This window comes from Channa argus, chromosome 9, assembly GCF_033026475.1.
Source record: "Channa argus isolate prfri chromosome 9, Channa argus male v1.0, whole genome shotgun sequence".
Classification (NCBI taxonomy): domain Eukaryota; kingdom Metazoa; phylum Chordata; class Actinopteri; order Anabantiformes; family Channidae; genus Channa; species Channa argus.
The window spans coordinates 2,941,006-2,962,052 of record NC_090205.1 but is presented as its reverse complement, the minus strand read 5'-3'; the positions used below and the strand labels follow the sequence as shown (position 1 = coordinate 2,962,052).

Below are 21,047 nucleotides of genomic sequence, written 5' to 3'. Positions count from 1 at the left end.
GAGAACTATGAGATCTTTTAAATATGATGGAGCTTGACCATTAAGAGCTTTGTATGTAAGAAGCAGGGTTTTAAACTCTATTCTAGATTTAGACATTTTGGATTAACTGAAGGCTTTTTAGACAGTTATTATTTCACCCCCAAAGTAGGGAATTACAGTAGTCCAACCTAGAAGTAACAAATACATACACTAGTTTTTTGGCATCACTTTGAGACAGGATGCTTCTAATTTTAGCAATGTTCCATAGGTGGAAGAAGGCTGTTCTAGAGATTTGTTTTATATGTGAGGTAAAGGACAAATCCTGGTCAAAAATAACTCCAAGGTTCCTCACCGCAGTACTGGAGGCCAAAGTTATTTCATCTAAAGTAAAGTAAAGTAAAAGTAGCAGAATCTTTCTTATGTTTTTAGGCCCAAAGAGAATAATTTCAGTTTTGTCTGAATTTAGAAGCAGGAAATTGTAGGACATCCAGGTTTTTATGTCTTTTAAACATGCTTTAAGTTTGAGTAATTGGTAAGTATCTTCTGATTTTACACATAAATAGAGCTGGGTATCATCTGCATAGTAGTGGAAGTTTATGGAATGTTTCATGATAATTTTGCCTTAAGGTGACATATAGAGATTGAAAAGTATTGGTCCTAACACAGAGCCCTGTGGAACTCCATAACTAACCTTTGTGCAGAAAGATGATTCATCATTAACATGAACAAGTTGGAATCTGTCTAACAGATAAGATTTAAACCAATGCAAAGTGGTTCCTTTAATCCCAAAACCATGTTCCAGTCTCTGTAACAAAATGTTGTGGTCAGTGGTGTCAAATGCGGCACTAAGGTCCAGTAGGACGAGTGTGGACACAAGTCCATTATCTGATGCCTAGAGAAGATCGTTGGTGACCTTTACCAGTGCTGTTTCTGTACTATGATGAACTCTAAATCCTGACTGAAAGTCTTCATACTAATTATTCCTATGAAAGTGATCACATAATTGTTTTGCAACTACAAATAAACAGGAGAATGGATATTGGTCTATAGTTCGCAAAATCACCTGGATCAAAACAAAGTTTTTTAAGTTTAAGGAACCAGGGAGATGCAAATTTCAGGGTTGGCCTACAAAAATATTTCCCTCCTACAGCACTCTTTTTTGTGATCACAGTCTATCTAGGTTCACTTATTTAAAGTTTCACTTGTGTACACTTTGCATCTCATGTTTGGTAGGAGCTGCGGCTAATGGAACGTGGCTCCACGTGATTCAAATATAACTGTGTTATGTTGTCACAAACTCAGTAGATGCAGTATAGGGAAGATTATACACAACAAGATGGTTCACCTGCTAGCTAAGCCTGTTAGCATCCTGTCACACAATCAGGCAACTGTATTACCATAGAAGAAGAGCCAAAAGAGTGAAACAACAAGAATTACAATTGCGATTCGTTAGGTTGTACTATTCGGGTGATTTACCTTTCTAGTGGCTTGGTGCCTCAATGGGCAGAGTGATATTTTGGTTCAAATCCCAAGACATTTGTCATTTCCCAAGACTTTGTGCAGCTCATGCACAAAGTCTATATATAATGTTCTTGCTAGCTCCCTGGGGCCTGTGGCTGGCCACTGCTCCCCCCAGTGGGATGGGTTAATGGCAGAACACTGTTTTCTTTGTAACATTTATATGTATAACAACCGATGAAGCATCTAATTTTTTTAGTGTTCACACCCAAAGTGGCTTGTGTACAAACTGCAAAGTGTTTCATGTTAAGTCTTATTTTGACGAGACTGTTTAAGAAGTGCAGTTGGGCTTGGCAGAAATGTGTGGGTGCTTCTCTTGCTGCATTATATCTAGTAAGCCAGGTAAGAGGCAGGGAATCCGACTAATGTTATGGACTGTTAGATCACAATGGTTGTATTCCATCAGATCTACTTGGTTAGAGGTGGTTCAGATTAAATTATGGGGAAAAGTACATCTGCAGGTAAACAGACTTCAACTCCAACAGAATCTACTCTTGAGTCTTAGGATTTAAGGATAACTATAAACTATAGTACACTGAGTGAGAAACGTACTTGTTAAAATTAAGATGTCACAATGTGTCAGTTGCTGAGTACAAACACAAACAGCAAGTCCTGTATAAATGCTCTGCAGAGGTTATTTCAAATGAAATCTCTGCACCTGAGGTGGGCAGAAAAAAAACAACAAATATGAAAGGCTTTAATATTATTTAATTTATCATTGGGGTGGCTGTAACTCAGTTGGAAGAGCAGTTGGCTATGAACCATGGGGTCAGTGGGTTAATGCCTGGTCCTCCTGGCTACATGTCGAAATGTCCCTGGTCAAAACACTGAACCCCACAATTGTCCCTAGTGTCTGATACTTAGTTGTACATGGCTTTAGATAAAGGCATCTGCTAATTGTAATCAATAGTTTTATAGTTTAGTTACTATTACTTCCCCCACCCCATAGTGGGCTGTGGGAAGAGGGGGCAAAAACACAGATCAACCAAAACAGGTAAAAAGTCCAGGGCAGAAAAGTAAGAAGTGTAGCCAGTGCAACTGTTGCTCCAGTCCTGTCAGTCAGAACCGCAGAAACATGGGCTCCAGCAAGAGCAGGAGCATCTTAAACAGAAACATCAACTTCAGCTATAACAGGGTTGTCATTGATCCCTAACTCAATTAAATTTCTACCAACACCGTGTTTTATTGGGCCTATCTGCTTTTACCTACAGCACGAATAAGGAAACAGGTTAAAACAAAAGCCTGGCTGTCTACAAACAGCTTCCATTTAAAAAGTACAATGTGATACCAACCTCTTAACCTAGTGTCTCTAACAAAGTCTCTCTATGTGTCTCTATGTGTTGCACATGTATAGGAAACCCCCACTTACTTACATCCAGCCTCCCACCACAACATAATCAAAAAATACAGACCAAAACGTGGACTTAAATAGTAGTAAATACAATATTAAACAAAATTATTGTGATTGTGATTGTGACAGTAAAGTAAGTTTTGTAAAGGCTTAATTATTTACTGACCCCCAACGTCTTCTATCTAAGATTGATTCTATCCGTTTTATAAATGCTCTACATGGCAACCAGGGCCATGTAAAGACTTGTATGAACTGAAAACAATTTGAAGTCGTTTTAGGAATTAAGTGAAAAGTAGTAAATTAGCTGGAATAGGAAATAGGTGATGTACCTGGATGTGGTACTAAAACAATTAAAATATTTCCTTGTTAACTGTATGTCAGTTCACAGATTATATGAAAATCAAGCAGTTCATTGAAAAGTATGTTTATGACTGTGAGCAGCAGCAAACCTATGAAAACCGGTTTGCAGACTCTTAAACTGAAAATGTTATTTTAATAGCTATATATTGCAGTCAATAAGAAATAAAATCATACAATCCTGTACATGCTGTGTATTTTCTACAGGTCTCATTTCAGTCTCTCTACAGGACGTTGGCCTCACAGGATCCAGGCTGCAGAATCTGAAGAGTAACAATGAGTTTAACAGCTCTTCTAAACCAGTTGTAAAACAAGGCATAGATCAGAGGGTTTAGACAGGGGTTAAAACAATAGAGGCAGAGCACAAGGATTCCATATGAGGTATTGAGCAAGTTTGATCCTGCAAAACAGACACAGTAAAATGGACAGAAACACATTAGAAACACAGCTACAAGAACACCAAGAGTCCTGGCTGCTTTCAGCTCAGACTTTCTTGATGTCACAGTCACTGAATGCTGCAGTGTAACAGCTGTAATGTGAGAGCGCATGGCACGAGCCTGAGACACAGCCACCACAAACACTCTCAGATTCAGAACGATGATGACAGTAACTGGAATAATAAAGGTCACAAAAATATCAACAGTTCCTAAAGTGTAGTCAATGAAAAACACACATTTTCCCAAGCAAGAAACATATACGTCTTTCTGAAATGGGTTATTTGTTACAAAGAAACTGCTGTAGAGGTTTGAACAGAGCCAACACAGAAAATTGCAAAGTTTCACTCTTCTCACAGTGACTCTGGTGGGATAATGCAGAGGGTCACAAATAGCCAAATAACGATCAACTGATATAAGAACCATGTTTCCAACTGAGGCAGATGTAGTGAGTGTGATAATGTACTTATACAGAGAACACATACGGTCACCAAGAAACCAGCAGGATGTTTTTCTGAGGATTTCACCAGGCATGAACACAAGGCCTACGATGAAGTCTGAGACCGACAGAGAGAGGAGGAGGAGGTTGGTGGGTTTGTTGAGCTGCCTGGAGGAAGAGGAGAATAAAGTTATACACATCAGAAAAATCAAAAAGTCTAATGATATAAGGTATAATTACAATTGTACTAGATGAAGTAGTTTGAGTATCTAACATGACTAAAACATAAGATTATACTGTATGTTTTACATTTTAAGCTTTGATGTTTAACAAGTAAAGGTTCAAAGTCACTTTTTTCTGTAAAATCTAACATCATACTAATAACATTTACAATGTTAAGGTGCTAATAAGAAACAAAACTCTGCCTGAAGTGAGAGATTGAGATAACGACAAGCAGGTTTAGAGCCACAGTGAGGACAGAGACAGGAGACATAAGAAAAGGCAGAATCACAGCGTCAGACCAAGAAATCAGTGGCTTCCTGCAGGAGGTGTTGAGGAGCTGTGGAAAGCAGAGCTCTGCTCCATCATGTACCTCCATCATCAGAGATGTGAAGAGAGCTGCAGCTGTAGCAGCTTTCTGACCACAACTCTGTCATACAACAGTTTTATCTGTGTGACACACACTTCATCAGTCCTCTGCTCTCAGTCTCTGCTGGGACCTTCGTCACATCATTCTCATTGTATTCTCGTTGGGCCTTACCACCCTGCCTTCGTTGTTTTCTTTTGTTTCTTTTCCAAATACAACTTAGCTTCCTGTTTTAGCAGTAAGTCTAATTCATTTTGCAGTAGATTGAAGACATCTGTATGTTGGCCCTGAGAGCTCAGAGTGACTGAGCCAGCTCTGACTAAAAGGTTTATCAAAAGGTTTTTAAGCCCAGACTTAAAAGTAGAGAGCATGTCTGCCTCCCAAGCTCGCACTACCACTAGGGGACTCACCAGCTCGGATGCAGACAGACCTCATACTGGTACAGTTGGGGCCACGCTGGCAGATGGCCAGTGTAGAATTGTTGTAGAATTACCAAATCTGTCCATCATGACATTTTCTTCTAGTAGTAACTTTTCGTTCACAGCACTGAGATAAGCATTCGCACTTTGTTGGTCACATACTATCTCACTCTTTATTAGCACAAATTGAAGTAACACAGCTAAAGCTTTCAAACCTAGTTTCATCTGCCCTTTGTGGTTGCTGTCTGTCAGCGAGTCCACTACCACATTAACTTTAGCCACAAAATGCTTCTCTAATGCAACAACAGCTCTTCAAACGCGGCATCTTGGTTCCTCCGTGCCCAGGGGATAACTGCATGAATCACAAGCATGTAGTTGTTGCAATGTTTCAAATGGTATCGGTGGCTCACCAACATGGAGAAGGAAGTAAACGAAACGAGTAAATGATACTGAAACGATTATCATTGTTGACAATTTGGTGTGTTGGTGAGTGAAGATAAGGAGACGAAGGAACTCTCACCATCTCGCATTAGCTCAACCATGACAATGAATACAACAGCTCCCATCTCACTCCACCTCTGTATAACCATTTTCTTACTCACTAACAGGGAAACCTTGGGGGGGGGGGGAGAAGCCATTGGCGTTGCAATGGCTTCTCCCCCCCTGGCTGTAACTGCTTCTATACCTTCTCCCTCAAGAGGCCACTAAAGAATCTTGCAGCCCTGTCAGACATCACACAGTTTTAAAAAGCAGCATCAACACCCACCTACAACGTTCAATACAAAAACTTTCTTGTAACATGGGCTGTATCACACCTGGGGCTCAGTCTGCCTGTCAGTCATGACAAAGCCTAAGCTACAAAAAGAAGCTTCCATCCCCAGCTCCACCTTCAGTGGAGGACTACAGCTTTGACCACTGACAATTCCATTGCTCTCTAAAGGTCATCAGGTAGGGATGCATTAACTTTGATAGATGGAACTACTTTTATCTCATTGTGGAGGGAATTACACTTCACTTAAATGACGACTCAGACCCTTGAGAGGCTTAGATTTCTTTGGGGAAACCCCCCAGGACTAAAATCTGCAGTGTAGCTAAGCCAGAAGGACTAAGGCTCATGTTTGAGGATAACAATGTTCACATTTTGGGCAGAGAAGACAGATGGTATGAGAGAGGAGTATGTGAAGCCATTTATGTTCATATGGAGAATCCTTCTCTTGACAGAGGAGGAGGAATCAGGCCCAACCTGTGTCCCATTTTTCATGCTGCCCCTTCATCCATCCCCAGGAAGATCAAGAGCACTTCACACATCCACCCAGAGGCCCACACCTAATGATCTGCATCAAAGGGTTTTAGGGGTTAGGGACATAATCATTACACCTTGATGACTCCACCCTGTTCTCACCTGCCACCTTAACAAGCCTATTGAGGCCAGGATGGAAAAAGGTCTGCTCTGGAGGATACAACTGGGTTCTCTGGCCACTTCATTCAGACTGAAGAAGCTGCTTGGATAAGTAGCAAAGGTTTCTAACCGAGAGGCGAGAAGTCCAGTTGACATGATTCAGTCTTCAGAGAACCAAACCTGCATGACTGAGAATATTTACTGACGATTCAAAGCACTGTTCAGGAAAATAGAAAGACCACACAGTGGGATTCTCTCTTCTTTATTGAGTCTCCACAAAGTGCAAGAAATGACTGGAATTATTGTTGTCATGATACCAAAGTTATAACTGCTGTTTGTGTAACAACACTCTTGTGGTGCAGTGTTGGTCGTTGAAGTGTTACTTGCTATGAAGAAATCGTTTTCCAGGAGAAAGGACTGTGTCTATATCATGCATCATGTAAACTGTCTTGTTGGTCAATTCACAGAATACATGAAAACAGGGGATTGGTTTTAAACATCTACACGGACTGAGCCACTGTAGCTCAAATCATTACACAGAATCTTTATTGTCATCGTTGAACACATTTAGCATTTAACCCATGGTGGGCAACCACAGGGACTAGTGCTGAGCATCAGGGACACACCTGGTGCATTAGCTAGGATTCTATCCTGCAGACCTCTGCATTCTAGCCTAAGGCTCAACGCATTGAGCCACAGCTGCATATTTAAACTATAGCAAACAGTTACTTCAGCAATGAAAAGATTACTTTACAAACACTGAGCACAGCAACACACGGATTCACTTAAATATCAATGATCACTTCTAATAGTCATCTATCATCTGTAGTTTAAGGAATGAAGCATTTTTACCTAAAAGTACAAACTATTTATACTTCAGACAATAAGACATGAAAACCTATTTTCAATCAAATGTACAATCATTTACCTTAAACCCCCGGTTCCTCCGGTTACATATCAAAGTGTCCTTGAGCAAGATACTGAACCCCAACTTAGTTGCTCCCGGTGAGTGTTGGCCAGCTGCATAGCAGCTCCCCCATCAGTGTATGAGTGTGTGTGTGATTGTGAGTAGGTGAATGAGAAGCAGTGTAAAGTGCATATAGGTGCAGACCATTTACCATTTACAGTTGTGTTCCTATACAGCCAGTCTCAATTCAGTCCCTCAAAGTCTCTCTACAGTATATTGGCCTCACAGGATCCAGGCTGCAGAATCTGAAGAGTGACAATGAGTTTAACAGCTCTTCTAAACCAGTTGTAAAACAAGGCATAGATCAGAGGGTTTAGACAGGGGTTAAAACAATAGAGGCAGAGCACAAGGATTCCATATGAGGTATTGAGCAAGTTTGATCCTGCAAGAGAGACACAGTAAAATGGACAGAAACACATTAGAAACACAGCTATAAGAATTCCAAGAGTCCTGGCTGCTTTCAGCTCAGACTTTCTTGATGTCACAGTCACTGAATGCTGCAGTGTAACAGCTGTAATGTGAGAGCGCATGGCACGAGCCTGAGACACAGCCACCACAAACACTCTCACATACAGAACTATGATGACGGTAACTGGAATAATAAAGCTCACAAAAACATCAATGACTCCTGTAATAGAGTCAACAAGAAAAACACACTCTCCATAACAGGACATATAATTGAGTTTTTGAAAGACTATATTTTTTATCAAGAGACTTCTGTAAAGAATTGAACTGAACCAACACAGAAAATTGCAAAGTTTCACTCTTCTCACAGTGACTCTGGTGGGATAATGCAGAGGGTGACAAATAGCCACATAACGATCGACTGATATAAGAACCATGTTTCCAACTGAGGCAGATGTAGTGAGTGTGATAATGTACTTATACAGAGAACACATACGGTCACCAAGAAACCAGCAGGATGTTTTCCTGAGGATTTCACCAGGCATGAACACAAGGCCTACGATGAAGTCTGAGACCGACAGAGAGAGGAGGAGGAGGTTGGTAGGTTTGTTGAGCTGCCTGGAGGAAGAGGAGAATACAGTTATACACATCAGAAAAATCAAAAAGTCTAAAGATATAAGGTATAATTACAATTGTACTAGATGAAGTAGTTTGAGTATCTAACATGACTAAAACATAAGATTATACTGTATGTTTTACATTTTAAACTTTGATGTTTAACATTGTTCACATGTCAAAGTAAAGGTTCAAAGTCGCTTTTTTCAGTAAAATCTAACATCATAGTAATAACATTTACAATGTTAAGGTGCTAATAAGAAACAAAACTCTGCCTGAAGTGAGAGATCGAGATAATAACGAGCAGGTTTAGAGCCACAGTGAGGACAGAGACAGAAGACAGCAGAAAACGCAGAAACACAACTTCAGACCAAGAAATCACTGGCTTCCTGCAGGAGGTGTTGAGGAGCTGTGGAAAGCAGAGCTCTGCTCCATCATGTACCTCCATCATCAGAGATGTGAAGAGAGCTGCAGCTGTAGCAGCTTTCTGACCACAACTCTGTCATACAACAGTTTTATCTGTGTGACACACACTTCATCAGTCCTCTGCTCTCAGTCTCTGCTGGGACCTCATGTCCCTCCTCCTTTCTACACATTACATCACGTTCTCTTTAGCTCTCACTACCCTGACATTGTCTTTTTTTCTTTTTACAACCTACCGACTTTGTTACTCACTTGACTGACTTTTGATATGAATTTTATTTATTCTCTCTCTCTCTTTATTTACCACACACAATCCAGGGTCCTGGACTGAGTGCAGCCACTTCACTTTGCTGAGCCAATTAAAAGTTGCAGTCTGCTGCAGTGCATCAGATGGTGACAGAGCACGTTCAGCATCTTCTCGTCTCTATTTGAGGTGCACAGGAGTTCAATTGACTGTAAAATTTACCCACTCAGACAATTAGTGAGCTGTGTTCTGCCCTCATTGCAGGTCCTGGGTTTGTAAATTGGCCAGCAAGCAAAATTACTCCCGATTGTTTACTGACATCCCCATAGCATGATGCTGCCACCACCATGCTTCACTGTAGAGATGGTATTGATCAGGTGGTGAGTGGTGACTGGTTTCCTCCAAACATGACACTTGAGTTTAATCTTTGTTGCCAGAGAATTTAGTTTCTCATGGTTTCAGGGTCCTTCAGGTGGCTGTCATGTGCCTTTTACTGAGGAGTGGTTTCTGTCTGGCCACTCTACCATAAAGGCCTGATTAGTGGAGTGCAGCAGAGGTGGTTGTTCTTCTGGAAGGTTCTCCTCTCTTCACAGAGAAATGGTAGAGCTCTTTCAAAGACCATCGAGTTCTTGGTCACCTCCCTGACTAAAGCCCTTCTCTCTCGATCACTCAATTTGGCCAGTCGGCGCGCTCTAGGAACAGTCCTGGTGGTTCCAAACCTCTTCTGTTCCATTTCCATGATGGAGCCCACTGTGATTATTGGGACCTTCAATGCTGCAAAAACTTTTCTGTACCCTTCCCCAGATATGTGCCTTGATACAGTCCATGAGGTCAACAGACAATTACTTAGACTTTATGATTATCAGTGATGATGATCAATGATGATCAGTGGAAACAGGCTGCACCAGAGCTCAATTTTAATAAATATTTAAAAATATTGGCAAATATTTCAAACAAACTTCTGTCACGTTGTCATTATCGGGGTTGGTTTGTAGAATTGAGGAATTACTTTGAGGAAAATAAAGAATTTGATCCATTTTGGAATAAGAATGTAACATAATGAAATGTGGAAAAAGTGAAGTGCTGTAAATACTTTCTGGATCCACTGGATATTGTACACCGTTTCTTTAAGCATCAAATATTGAAGCGTTCAGGTTTCCATTAAACTACACTGAAAGCTTAGAGCGTCAGTCATCGCCGCCAAGGGGTCAGCATGTAGTGCAAAGGGACTTGACAAAGGGACTTGACAAAGTGACGCTTTTTGACACTTCTGGGATGGCAATGAGCTGAAGTATCACATTTCTGTTTGTGCAGAGCTTATTTTCTGCCATATTGCAAACGTTTTGTTTAATTCAATTCAACTTTATTTATATAGCGCCAATTTACAACAAAGTCATATCAAGGCACTTTACAGAATAAAGTCCAGACTATGCAAGTATGTAGAAGCAACCCAACAAATCCCCCTTAAACAAGCCCTAGGCAACAGTGGAGAAGAAAAACTCCCTTTAACGGAAGAAACCTCCAGGAGAACCAGGCTCAGGGTGGGCGGCCATGTGCCTTGACCGGTTGGGGTGAGTGGAAAGTGAAGAGAGGAAAGAAAAGAGCAACAAAAGCAACAACAAAAAGCAACATCAAAATATTATACAGGTTGGTAGGACACAAAATTAATAGCACACAGGGGTGACAAACAAATGTACAGAGAAAAAGAGGAGGGGAGCTCATTGCACTCGCAGGATCCCCCAACACTCTAAACCTATAGCATCTTAAGTAGGAGCTAGTTCAGGTTGAGTGAGCAGTTTCAACTATAAGCTTTATCAAAAAGGAAGGTTTTAAGCCTAGTCTTAAAAGTAGAGATGGTGTCTGCCCCCCGAATCTGGATTGGAAGCTGGTTCCACAGGAGAGGAGCTTGATAGCTAAAGGCTCTGCCTCCCATTCTACTTTTGCAAAATCTAGGAACCACAAGTAGGCCTGTATTCTGGGATCAAGTGGTCTAATCGGTCGATAGAGAACTATGAGATCTTTTAAATATGATGGAGCTTGACCATTAAGAGCTTTGTATGTAAGAAGCAGGGTTTTAAACTCTATTCTAGATTTAGACATTTTGGATTAACTGAAGGCTTTTTAGACAGTTATTATTTCACCCCCAAAGTAGGGAATTACAGTAGTCCAACCTAGAAGTAACAAATACATACACTAGTTTTTTGGCATCACTTTGAGACAGGATGCTTCTAATTTTAGCAATGTTCCATAGGTGGAAGAAGGCTGTTCTAGAGATTTGTTTTATATGTGAGGTAAAGGACAAATCCTGGTCAAAAATAACTCCAAGGTTCCTCACCGCAGTACTGGAGGCCAAAGTTATTTCATCTAAAGTAAAGTAAAGTAAAAGTAGCAGAATCTTTCTTATGTTTTTAGGCCCAAAGAGAATAATTTCAGTTTTGTCTGAATTTAGAAGCAGGAAATTGTAGGACATCCAGGTTTTTATGTCTTTTAAACATGCTTTAAGTTTGAGTAATTGGTAAGTATCTTCTGATTTTACACATAAATAGAGCTGGGTATCATCTGCATAGTAGTGGAAGTTTATGGAATGTTTCATGATAATTTTGCCTTAAGGTGACATATAGAGATTGAAAAGTATTGGTCCTAACACAGAGCCCTGTGGAACTCCATAACTAACCTTTGTGCAGAAAGATGATTCATCATTAACATGAACAAGTTGGAATCTGTCTAACAGATAAGATTTAAACCAATGCAAAGTGGTTCCTTTAATCCCAAAACCATGTTCCAGTCTCTGTAACAAAATGTTGTGGTCAGTGGTGTCAAATGCGGCACTAAGGTCCAGTAGGACGAGTGTGGACACAAGTCCATTATCTGATGCCTAGAGAAGATCGTTGGTGACCTTTACCAGTGCTGTTTCTGTACTATGATGAACTCTAAATCCTGACTGAAAGTCTTCATACTAATTATTCCTATGAAAGTGATCACATAATTGTTTTGCAACTACAAATAAACAGGAGAATGGATATTGGTCTATAGTTCGCAAAATCACCTGGATCAAAACAAAGTTTTTTAAGTTTAAGGAACCAGGGAGATGCAAATTTCAGGGTTGGCCTACAAAAATATTTCCCTCCTACAGCACTCTTTTTTGTGATCACAGTCTATCTAGGTTCACTTATTTAAAGTTTCACTTGTGTACACTTTGCATCTCATGTTTGGTAGGAGCTGCGGCTAATGGAACGTGGCTCCACGTGATTCAAATATAACTGTGTTATGTTGTCACAAACTCAGTAGATGCAGTATAGGGAAGATTATACACAACAAGATGGTTCACCTGCTAGCTAAGCCTGTTAGCATCCTGTCACACAATCAGGCAACTGTATTACCATAGAAGAAGAGCCAAAAGAGTGAAACAACAAGAATTACAATTGCGATTCGTTAGGTTGTACTATTCGGGTGATTTACCTTTCTAGTGGCTTGGTGCCTCAATGGGCAGAGTGATATTTTGGTTCAAATCCCAAGACATTTGTCATTTCCCAAGACTTTGTGCAGCTCATGCACAAAGTCTATATATAATGTTCTTGCTAGCTCCCTGGGGCCTGTGGCTGGCCACTGCTCCCCCCAGTGGGATGGGTTAATGGCAGAACACTGTTTTCTTTGTAAAAGAGACAGACCACAAGGACTCCGTATAAAGAATTACTCATGTTTGGTTCTGCAAAATAGACACAGTAAAAAGGACAGAAACACATTAGAAACACAGCTACAAGAACACCAAGAGTCCTGGCTGCTTTCAGCTCAGACTTTCTTGATGTCACAGTCACTGAATGCTGCAGTGTAACAGCTGTAATGTGAGAGCGCATGGCACGAGCCTGAGACACAGCCACCACAAACACTCTCACATACAGAACTATGATGATGGTAACTGGAGCAATGAAGATGAAAACAAGGTCAAAAAATGCTAAAGCGTAGTCAACAAATATTCCACACTCTCCATAGCAGGAAATGTACTTGTCTTTTTTAAATGTGTTATCATTTACAAACAGACTGCTGTAGAGGTTTGAAATGAGCCAACACAGAAAAATACAAAGTTTCACTCTTCTCACAGTGACTCTGGTTGGATAATGCAGAGGGTCACAAATAGTCACATAGCGGTCGGCTGATATTAGAACCATGTTTCCAACTGAGGAACAGACAGAGATGATGACAAAATACACATAGAGGAAACACATAAAGTCACCGAGAAACCAGCAGGATGTTTTTCTGAGCATTTCACCAGGAAGCGTCACAAGGCCTACGATGAAGTCAGAGACAGACAGAGAGAGGAGGAGGAGGTTGGTGGGTTTGTGGAGCTGCCTGGAGGAAGAGGAGAACATTAAACATGGAATGTCAGAAATGTTAGCAGAATTATTACGTTTACTCTGATTATTATTATGACATGATCAGACTAAATTCAAGTTATGTTAACATTTATTTTGTGTTGATTTAGTGGAAACTTGTTCAAAGTCATTACTTCTGCTAAAATCTGCAATGCATAGATATAAATTAAAACTTTCAGGTCCTAATGAGAAGTGAAACTCTGCCTGAAGTGGGAGATTGAGATAATGACGAGCAGGTTTAGAGCCACAGTGAGGACAGAGACAGAAGACAGCAGAAAACGCAGAAACACAACTTCAGACCAAGAAATCAGTGGCTTCCTGCAGGAGGTGTTGAGGAGCTGTGGAAAGCAGAGCTCTGCTCCATCATGTACCTCCATCATCAGAGATGTGAAGAGAGCTGCAGCTGTAGCAGCTTTCTGTCATACAACAGTTTTATCTGTGTGACACACACTTCATCAGTCCTCTGCTCTCAGTCTCTGCTGGGACCTCATGTCCCTCCTTCATTTTCTGTATGCATTACATCATCGTCATCATCATCATCATCTTCCTCATCATTATCATCTTCATCAAATGTACTGAAGCTCTCACTGCCCTGCCTCTGTTATTCCCTGAACAATGACAAAACACACACTCACTCACGCACAGCACTTTAAGTCTAGAAGGACTTGTGCTGTTACACACACTCACACTGCACCTGGGTCTTTTTTCCTTTAGCTCATCTTTATGTTTTCTGTAGCTTTGCTTCTTTTATTTGTTTACTTATCTTGGCTGTGCTCATCTTCCTCTATGTCTGTAATTGACATTGTTACAGTTTCAGTATCGTTCACTGTTTGAACACGTCCTTTACAGCTACCAATGACCAAAGCAAATTATTTTTAACTCAAGTACCTTTGACCCAAGAGTCCTGGTGAGCACACTGCATGGAAGCCGCCATCATTGGTGTGTGTGAGTGTGTGTGAATGACAAGCAACGCTGTAAAGTGCTTTTGATAAAAGCTCCTTACAAACAGACCATTTGTAAAGTCAGGTTTATTAGATATTTGAACATTTTTGGCCTCTGTACATCAGCACATTGAATTTAAAACGAAACTCTCGCACTGTTCTTTGCGTCTTCATACGTTTCTCTTCCCATCATTGTGCTACAAGTTAGTCTTTGTTTCTTCAGTCCAAAGTAAACAGGCTTTTTTTTTTTTTTGGTGTTTTGATTCTGCCGCCTGTCGCTGTTTTTCTCCATTGTCTCCTTTCCTATTTACAACCTACCCACTTTGTTACTCACCTGACAGACTGTTAATATGAATCTTCTTTATTCTCTTTTTCATTATTTCCCACACAATCCAGGGTCCTGGACTGAGTGCAGCCACTTCACTTCGCTGAGCCAACGATAAGATGCAGTCTGTGCTGGTCCATGACAGAGGAGGCAGTGCATCAGAGGGCAACAGAGCATGTTGAGCCTCTTCTCATCGCTATGGCAACATACACTGACTTCTACCATTCTGGCATCTGTTTGAGATGCACAGTATTTTAGCTGACTTTAATATTTACCCACTCACACAGTTGGTGAGCTGGTGTTCTGCACCAATTGCAGGTCCCGTGTTTGTCTTTTCATATGTCATCGTTTAACAGCTTATCCTGTTAAAGACCATTGGTATGTGCCGCTGACATGGGGCAGGAGGCAGAGGGAGGCAGGGAGAGATAAACGAACAGAGCAACAAAAAGCAACAACAAAACATCGGGCAGATTGGTAGGACCAGTAGCTTCACGCTGGAAGTCACACAGCTTCAAAGCCGGGGGACACCTGCAGAAAGGGACACAGAGAGGGGGACAGAGGAGGACAAAGACAACTACGGGAGAGAACACACAGAGTTAATGACATACAGTGGTGACAATTGCGGGATGAGAGGAGAGGAGAGATGGTCAAGAGGAGGACAGGAGCTCAGTGCATTGGGGGGTGGGTCCCCCAGCAGTCTAAGCCTATGGCAGCATAACTATAACTAACTATATGCTTTATTAAAGAGGAAGGTTTTAAGCCTAGACTTAGAAGTAGAGAGGGTGTCTGCTTCCCGAATCTGAACTGGGAGCTGGTTCCACAGGAGAGGAGCTTGATAGCTAAAGGCTCTACCTCCCATTCTACTTTTGGAAATTCTGGGAACCACAAGTAGGCCTGCATTCTGAGAGCGAAGTGGTCTACTGGGATGATATGGTGCTATGAGGTCTTCTATATATGATGGAGCCTGACCATTCAGAGCTTTATATGTAAGAAGCAGGGTTTTAAATTCTATTCTAGATTTAATGGGAAGCCAATAGAGAGAAGCTAGTGAAGGTGAAATATGATCTCTCTTGCTAGTTCCAGTCAGCACTCTTGCTGCAGCATTTTGGATTAATTGCAGGCTCTTTAGTTACTGGGGCATCCTGAAAGTAGGGAATTACAGTAGTCCAACCTAGAGGTAACAAATGCATGGACCAGTTTTTGGGCAACACTTTGAGACAGGACGCTCCTAATTTTGGCAATGTTCCGTAGGTGGAAGAAGGCTGTTCTAGAGATTTGTTTTATATGTGAGTTAAAGGACAGATCCTGATCAAAAATAACTCCAAGGTTCCTTGCAGTAGTACTGGAGGCCAGACTTATGCCATCTAGGGTAACAATATGGTTGGACATCATATCTCTGAGATTTTTGGGCCCAAATACTATGACTTCAGTTTTGTCTGAGTTTAAAAGTAAAAAATTGTGGGACATCCAGGCCTTTATGTCTTGTAGGCTTGAAGCTTTATTAACTGATTATTTTCATCTGGTTCCATAGATAAATATAGCTGGGTATCATCAGCATAACAGTGGAAATTTATGGAGTGTTTTCTAATAATGTTGCCTAAAGGAGACATATATAAAGTAAAAAGTATTGGTCCTAACACAGAGCCTTGTGGAACTCCATAGCTAACCTTTGTGTGCATGGAGGATTCATCATTAACATGAACAAATTGAAATCTATCAGATAGATAAGATTTAAACCAACCTAGTGCAGTTCCTGTAATTCCAATTTCATGTTCCAGTCTCTGTAATAAAATGTTATGATCAATGGTATCAAATGTAGCACTAAGATCTAACAGAACAAGTATAGAGATGAGTCCAGTATCTGAGGCCATGAGAAGATCGTTGGTGACTTTTACCAGTGCTGTTTCTGTACTATGATGAACTCTAAATCCTGACTGAAAGTCTTCATACAAATTATTCCTATGAAGGTGGTCACATAATTGTTTTGCGACTACTTTTTCAACTATTTTAGAAATAAAGGGGAGATTAGATATTGGTCTGTAATTGGCTAAAACACCTGGGTCAAGACAGGGTTTTTTAAGTAATGGTTTAATTACAGCTACCTTATAGGCCTGTGGTACATAGCCTGTTTCTAAAGATAGATTGATGATATCTAATATGAACGTAAGGGTAAAGCTTCCTTGAGCAGCTTAGTTGGAATAGGGTCTAGCAGACAGGTTGTTGGTTTAGATGAGGTAATAATAGAAGTTAGCTCAGAGAGATCTATGGGTAAAAAGCAGTCTAACAGGGATTGGGGCCTTATCGATGACTCTAGCACTGCTGTACATGAAGATCTATCTGTAATTTTTGGGGGGAGGATCTGGTGAATTCTTTCTCTAATAGCTACAATTTTATTCATAAAGAAGGTCATGAAGTCATTGCTGCTCAAAGTTAAGGGAATAGTAGGCTCAACAGAACTATGGCTCTTAGTCAGCCTGGCTACAGTGCTGAACAGAAACCGGGGGTTGTTCTTGTTTTCTTCTATTAATTATGAATAATATGCTGTTCTGGCATCACTGAGAGCTTTTTTGTACATTTTTAAACTATTTTTCCAGGCTAAATGAGATTCTTCTAACTTTCTGGAACGCCACTTCCTTTCTAACTTTCGTGTTTCCTGTTTTAAGTTGCGTGTTTGTGAACTATACCATGGAGATCGCCTCTGCTGGTTTACTGCCTTCTTTTTTAGAGGGGCAACACTATCGAGTATTGTACGTAGTGAGGCTGCAGAATTGTCAACAAGATAATCTACTTGTGCAGGAGTAACATTAAAGAGACTACTTTCCATTGTATTAACATATGGTTAAGCAAATGATGAAGAAATAATTTCTTTAAATTTGTTGACAGCTTTTTCACTTAAGCATCTGCTATAGTGGAATTTTCCCCTAACTGCTATATAGTCTGTTATTGTAAATTCAAATGTTATTAAAAAATGGTCAGACAGAAGAGAGTTGTGAGGAAATATGGTTAAATTATCCGCTTCAATTCCATACGTAAGGACAAGGTCTAACGTGTGACTAAGACAGTGAGTGGGTTTATTTACATTTTGGGAAAAACCAATTGAATCTAATAATGAATTAAACGCAGTGCTCAGACAGTTACTGTCAGCATCTACATGGATGTTAAAGTCACCCACTATAATGACTTTATCTGTACTAAGCACTAAATCAGATAGAAAATCAGAAAATTCAATCAAAAACTCTGAATAAGGGACTGGAGGACGGTACACGATAACAAATAATAGTGTTTTTTGAGTTTTCCAGTTTGGGTGTGAAAGGCTAAGAGTAAGGCTTTCAAATGAGTTATAACTATGTTTAGGTCTAGGAATTATTGATAAACTACAATGGAAGATTGCTGCAACTCCTCCACCTCGGCCTGTGCTTCTAGGAACATGATAATTAATATGACTTGGGGGGGTTGACTCATTTAGACTGACATATTCTTCCTGCTGCAACCAAGTTTCAGTGAGACAAAATAAATCGAATTGATGATCACTTATTAAGTCATTTACTAACAGAGATTTAGAAGAGAGAGATCTGATATTTAATAATCCACATTTAATAGTTTTGGGGTTTTGTTCTGTAAGAGGAGTAGTCTTAACTTTTATTAGGTTATTATGATTAACTCCTCTTGTTGTCATATTTACTTTATGTAATTTAGGTCGGGGAACAGACACAGTCTCTATAGGTATGTGGGAGTTGTGGGGGGGTGACGGTTGTAAGGACACTGCAGAGAGGCGTGTAGGACTGGATCTCTGCATCCTAGGCTCAACTCTGGATTGTCACTCTTTTGGTTGTTTAATAAAACCAGCCATATTTCTGGATAAGAAAGCTGCACCATCTAAAGTAGGATGGATGCCATCTCTCCTAATCAGCTTAGGTTTTCCCCAAAAACGTTTCCAATTGTCTATGTAGCCCACATCGTTTGCTGGACACCACCTAGACAGCCAGCGGTTGAATGGCGACATGCGGGTGTACATGTCGTCACTGGTCAGATTTGGCAGGGGTCCAGAGAAAATTACGGAGTCCGACATTGTTTTTGCAAAGTTACACACCGATTCAACATTAATTTTAGTGACCTCCGATTTGCGTAATCGGGCGTCATTAACTCCCACGTGAATAATAATATTACTGTATTTACGTTTATCCTTAGCCAGGAGTTTCAAATATGATTCAACGTCGCCCGTTCTGGCCCCAGGAAGACATTTGACTACGGCCGCTGGAGTCTCTAATTTCACGTTTCTGACTATGGAGCTGCCAATTACCAGAGTTGGTTTCTCAGCGGGTGTGTCGCTGAGTGGGAAAAATCGGTTAGAAACGTGAACCGACTGGTGGTGAACCTCGGGCGTCTGTTTAGCATTAGATCTCTTATGAACCGTCACCCAGCCGGACTGGCTTCCCGGCTGCTCGGGAACTGCCGGGGGGCAGCTAGCAGGGGCTACGCTAGGTCGGCCCGAACCAGCTACCGGGGCCTGACTAGCTGAGTTGTTTTCCATGGTGCGGAGCCGTGCTTCCAATTCCGTGAGCCTCGCGTCCAAAGCTGCAAAAACCTTACACTTATTACATAAACCATTATCACTAAAGGAGGCAGAGGAAAAACTGAACATAAGAGACACCGAGCAAGTGAGAGAAGGAGAAACAGAGGGAGACAGAGAAGCCATTGCTAATGGATAACCGCTAAGCTAACGAAGCTAATATAAGTGAAATGTGGAATTTGTAAACTTTAGCTGGTTATGTTTTGCAAAAGCAGGTGCTTGTGTAATACAAGCGTCTGTTACGACTAAGTATTAATTCTTGTGTGAAGAAATCACTTATTTAAGTAAAAATAACAGCTACAATTAATCAGTAAACAGTCCTTCGGTAGAAACCCAAGAGTGTGCAGAAACAGGAAGTGACGCGATACGCTTACCGCTTACCGCCGAATAGTGTCAAATGAATCAGCTCCATTACCCAGATTGAATCCACATAAACATAAGAGGAACATGCAAAGTCCTTCTACTGAACTATTACTGCAGTTAAGCTGAACTATGAACCTGACTTAAAGAGAGATTCAGCTTCTATCGTTTTCTATTCACAATCACTGAGTTTCCCCCTAAGTTATGTCTGCAACCAGTTTCTTTTTGACATTCAGATATCATTCAGCACTACTCTACTTAAATGTCTTCTTGTTTTATCATGTCTCTTTTTCATTTTTTCTCATTATAGTCCACTGTGTTTCTGTGCATATTGGATAATGACAATAAATCGTATTGAATCTTCAATAATACATTTTTATTCTCAGTCTCTCACAGTCTCTCTACAGGATGTTGGCCTCACGGGATCCAGGCTGAAGAATGTGAAGAGTGACAATGAGTTTAACAGCTCTTCTAAACCAGGGGTAGAACAAGGCATAAATCAGAGGGTTTAGACAGGAGTTAAAACAATAGAGGCAGAAGATAAAGGTTCCATATGAAGTGTTTAGCAAGTTTGGTTCTGCAAAATAGACACTGTAAAAAGGACAGAAACACATTAGAAACACAGCTACAAGAACAACAAGAGTCCTGGCTGCTTTCAGCTCAGACTTTCTTGATGTCACAGTCACTGAATGCTGCAGTGTAACAGCTGTAATGTGAGAGCGCATGGCACGAGCCTGAGACACAGCCACCACAAACACTCTCAGATTCAGAACGATGATGACAGTAACTGGAATAATAAAGGTCACAAAAACATCAACAGTTCCTAAAATGTAGTCAACATGAGACAAACATTTTCCATAACAGGATGTTTCCTTGTCTTTTTGATATGTGTCATCCTTTACAAAGAGGCTGCTGTAGAGAATCGAACAGAACCAACACAGTAAAATGCAAAGTTTTACTTTTCTCAGTGACTCTGGTGGGATAATACAGAGGGTCACATATGGCCACATATCGGTCAACTGATATGAAAACCATTCCACCATCCCACTGAGGAACAGACACAGACAATGCCAAAATATGTATTAAGGGAACACATAAGTTCACCAAGAAACCAGCAGGATGTTTTTTTGAGGATTTCACCAGGAAAGAACACAAGGCCCACAATGAAGTCTGAGACAGACAGAGAGAGGAGGAGGAGGTTAGTGGGTTTGTGGAGCGTCCTGGAGGAAGAGGAGAAAACAATTACACTTATTAGAAACATCAATAATTAGGAATTAAAGATTAATGGCCAGACAGAATTGTAGTGGAGCAAAGTATCAAAAAGTGTTTTGTATGCAAACAGTAA

At 40.6% G+C, this 21,047-nt stretch overlaps 2 protein-coding genes across 2 annotated transcripts; both read right to left on the bottom strand.

Annotated features, from left to right (window-relative positions):
* Positions 1-3,429: 3,429 nt before the first annotated feature.
* On the bottom strand, positions 3,430-5,099 carry LOC137132908 (trace amine-associated receptor 13c-like). The gene is made up of 2 exons (XM_067515927.1): positions 5,095-5,099; positions 3,430-4,246 (listed from the first exon to the last, which is right to left on the bottom strand). Exons 1-2 carry the CDS (start codon positions 5,097-5,099, stop codon positions 3,430-3,432), a joined length of 822 nt encoding a protein of 273 aa, XP_067372028.1.
* A 2,424-nt stretch (positions 5,100-7,523) lies between these two features.
* Positions 7,524-8,917, bottom strand: LOC137132907 (trace amine-associated receptor 13c-like). The gene is made up of 2 exons (XM_067515925.1): positions 8,745-8,917; positions 7,524-8,472 (listed from the first exon to the last, which is right to left on the bottom strand). The coding sequence occupies exons 1-2, from the start codon at positions 8,915-8,917 to the stop codon at positions 7,656-7,658; spliced, it is 990 nt and encodes a 329-aa protein (XP_067372026.1). The 3' UTR covers positions 7,524-7,655.
* Positions 8,918-21,047: the final 12,130 nt, after the last annotated feature.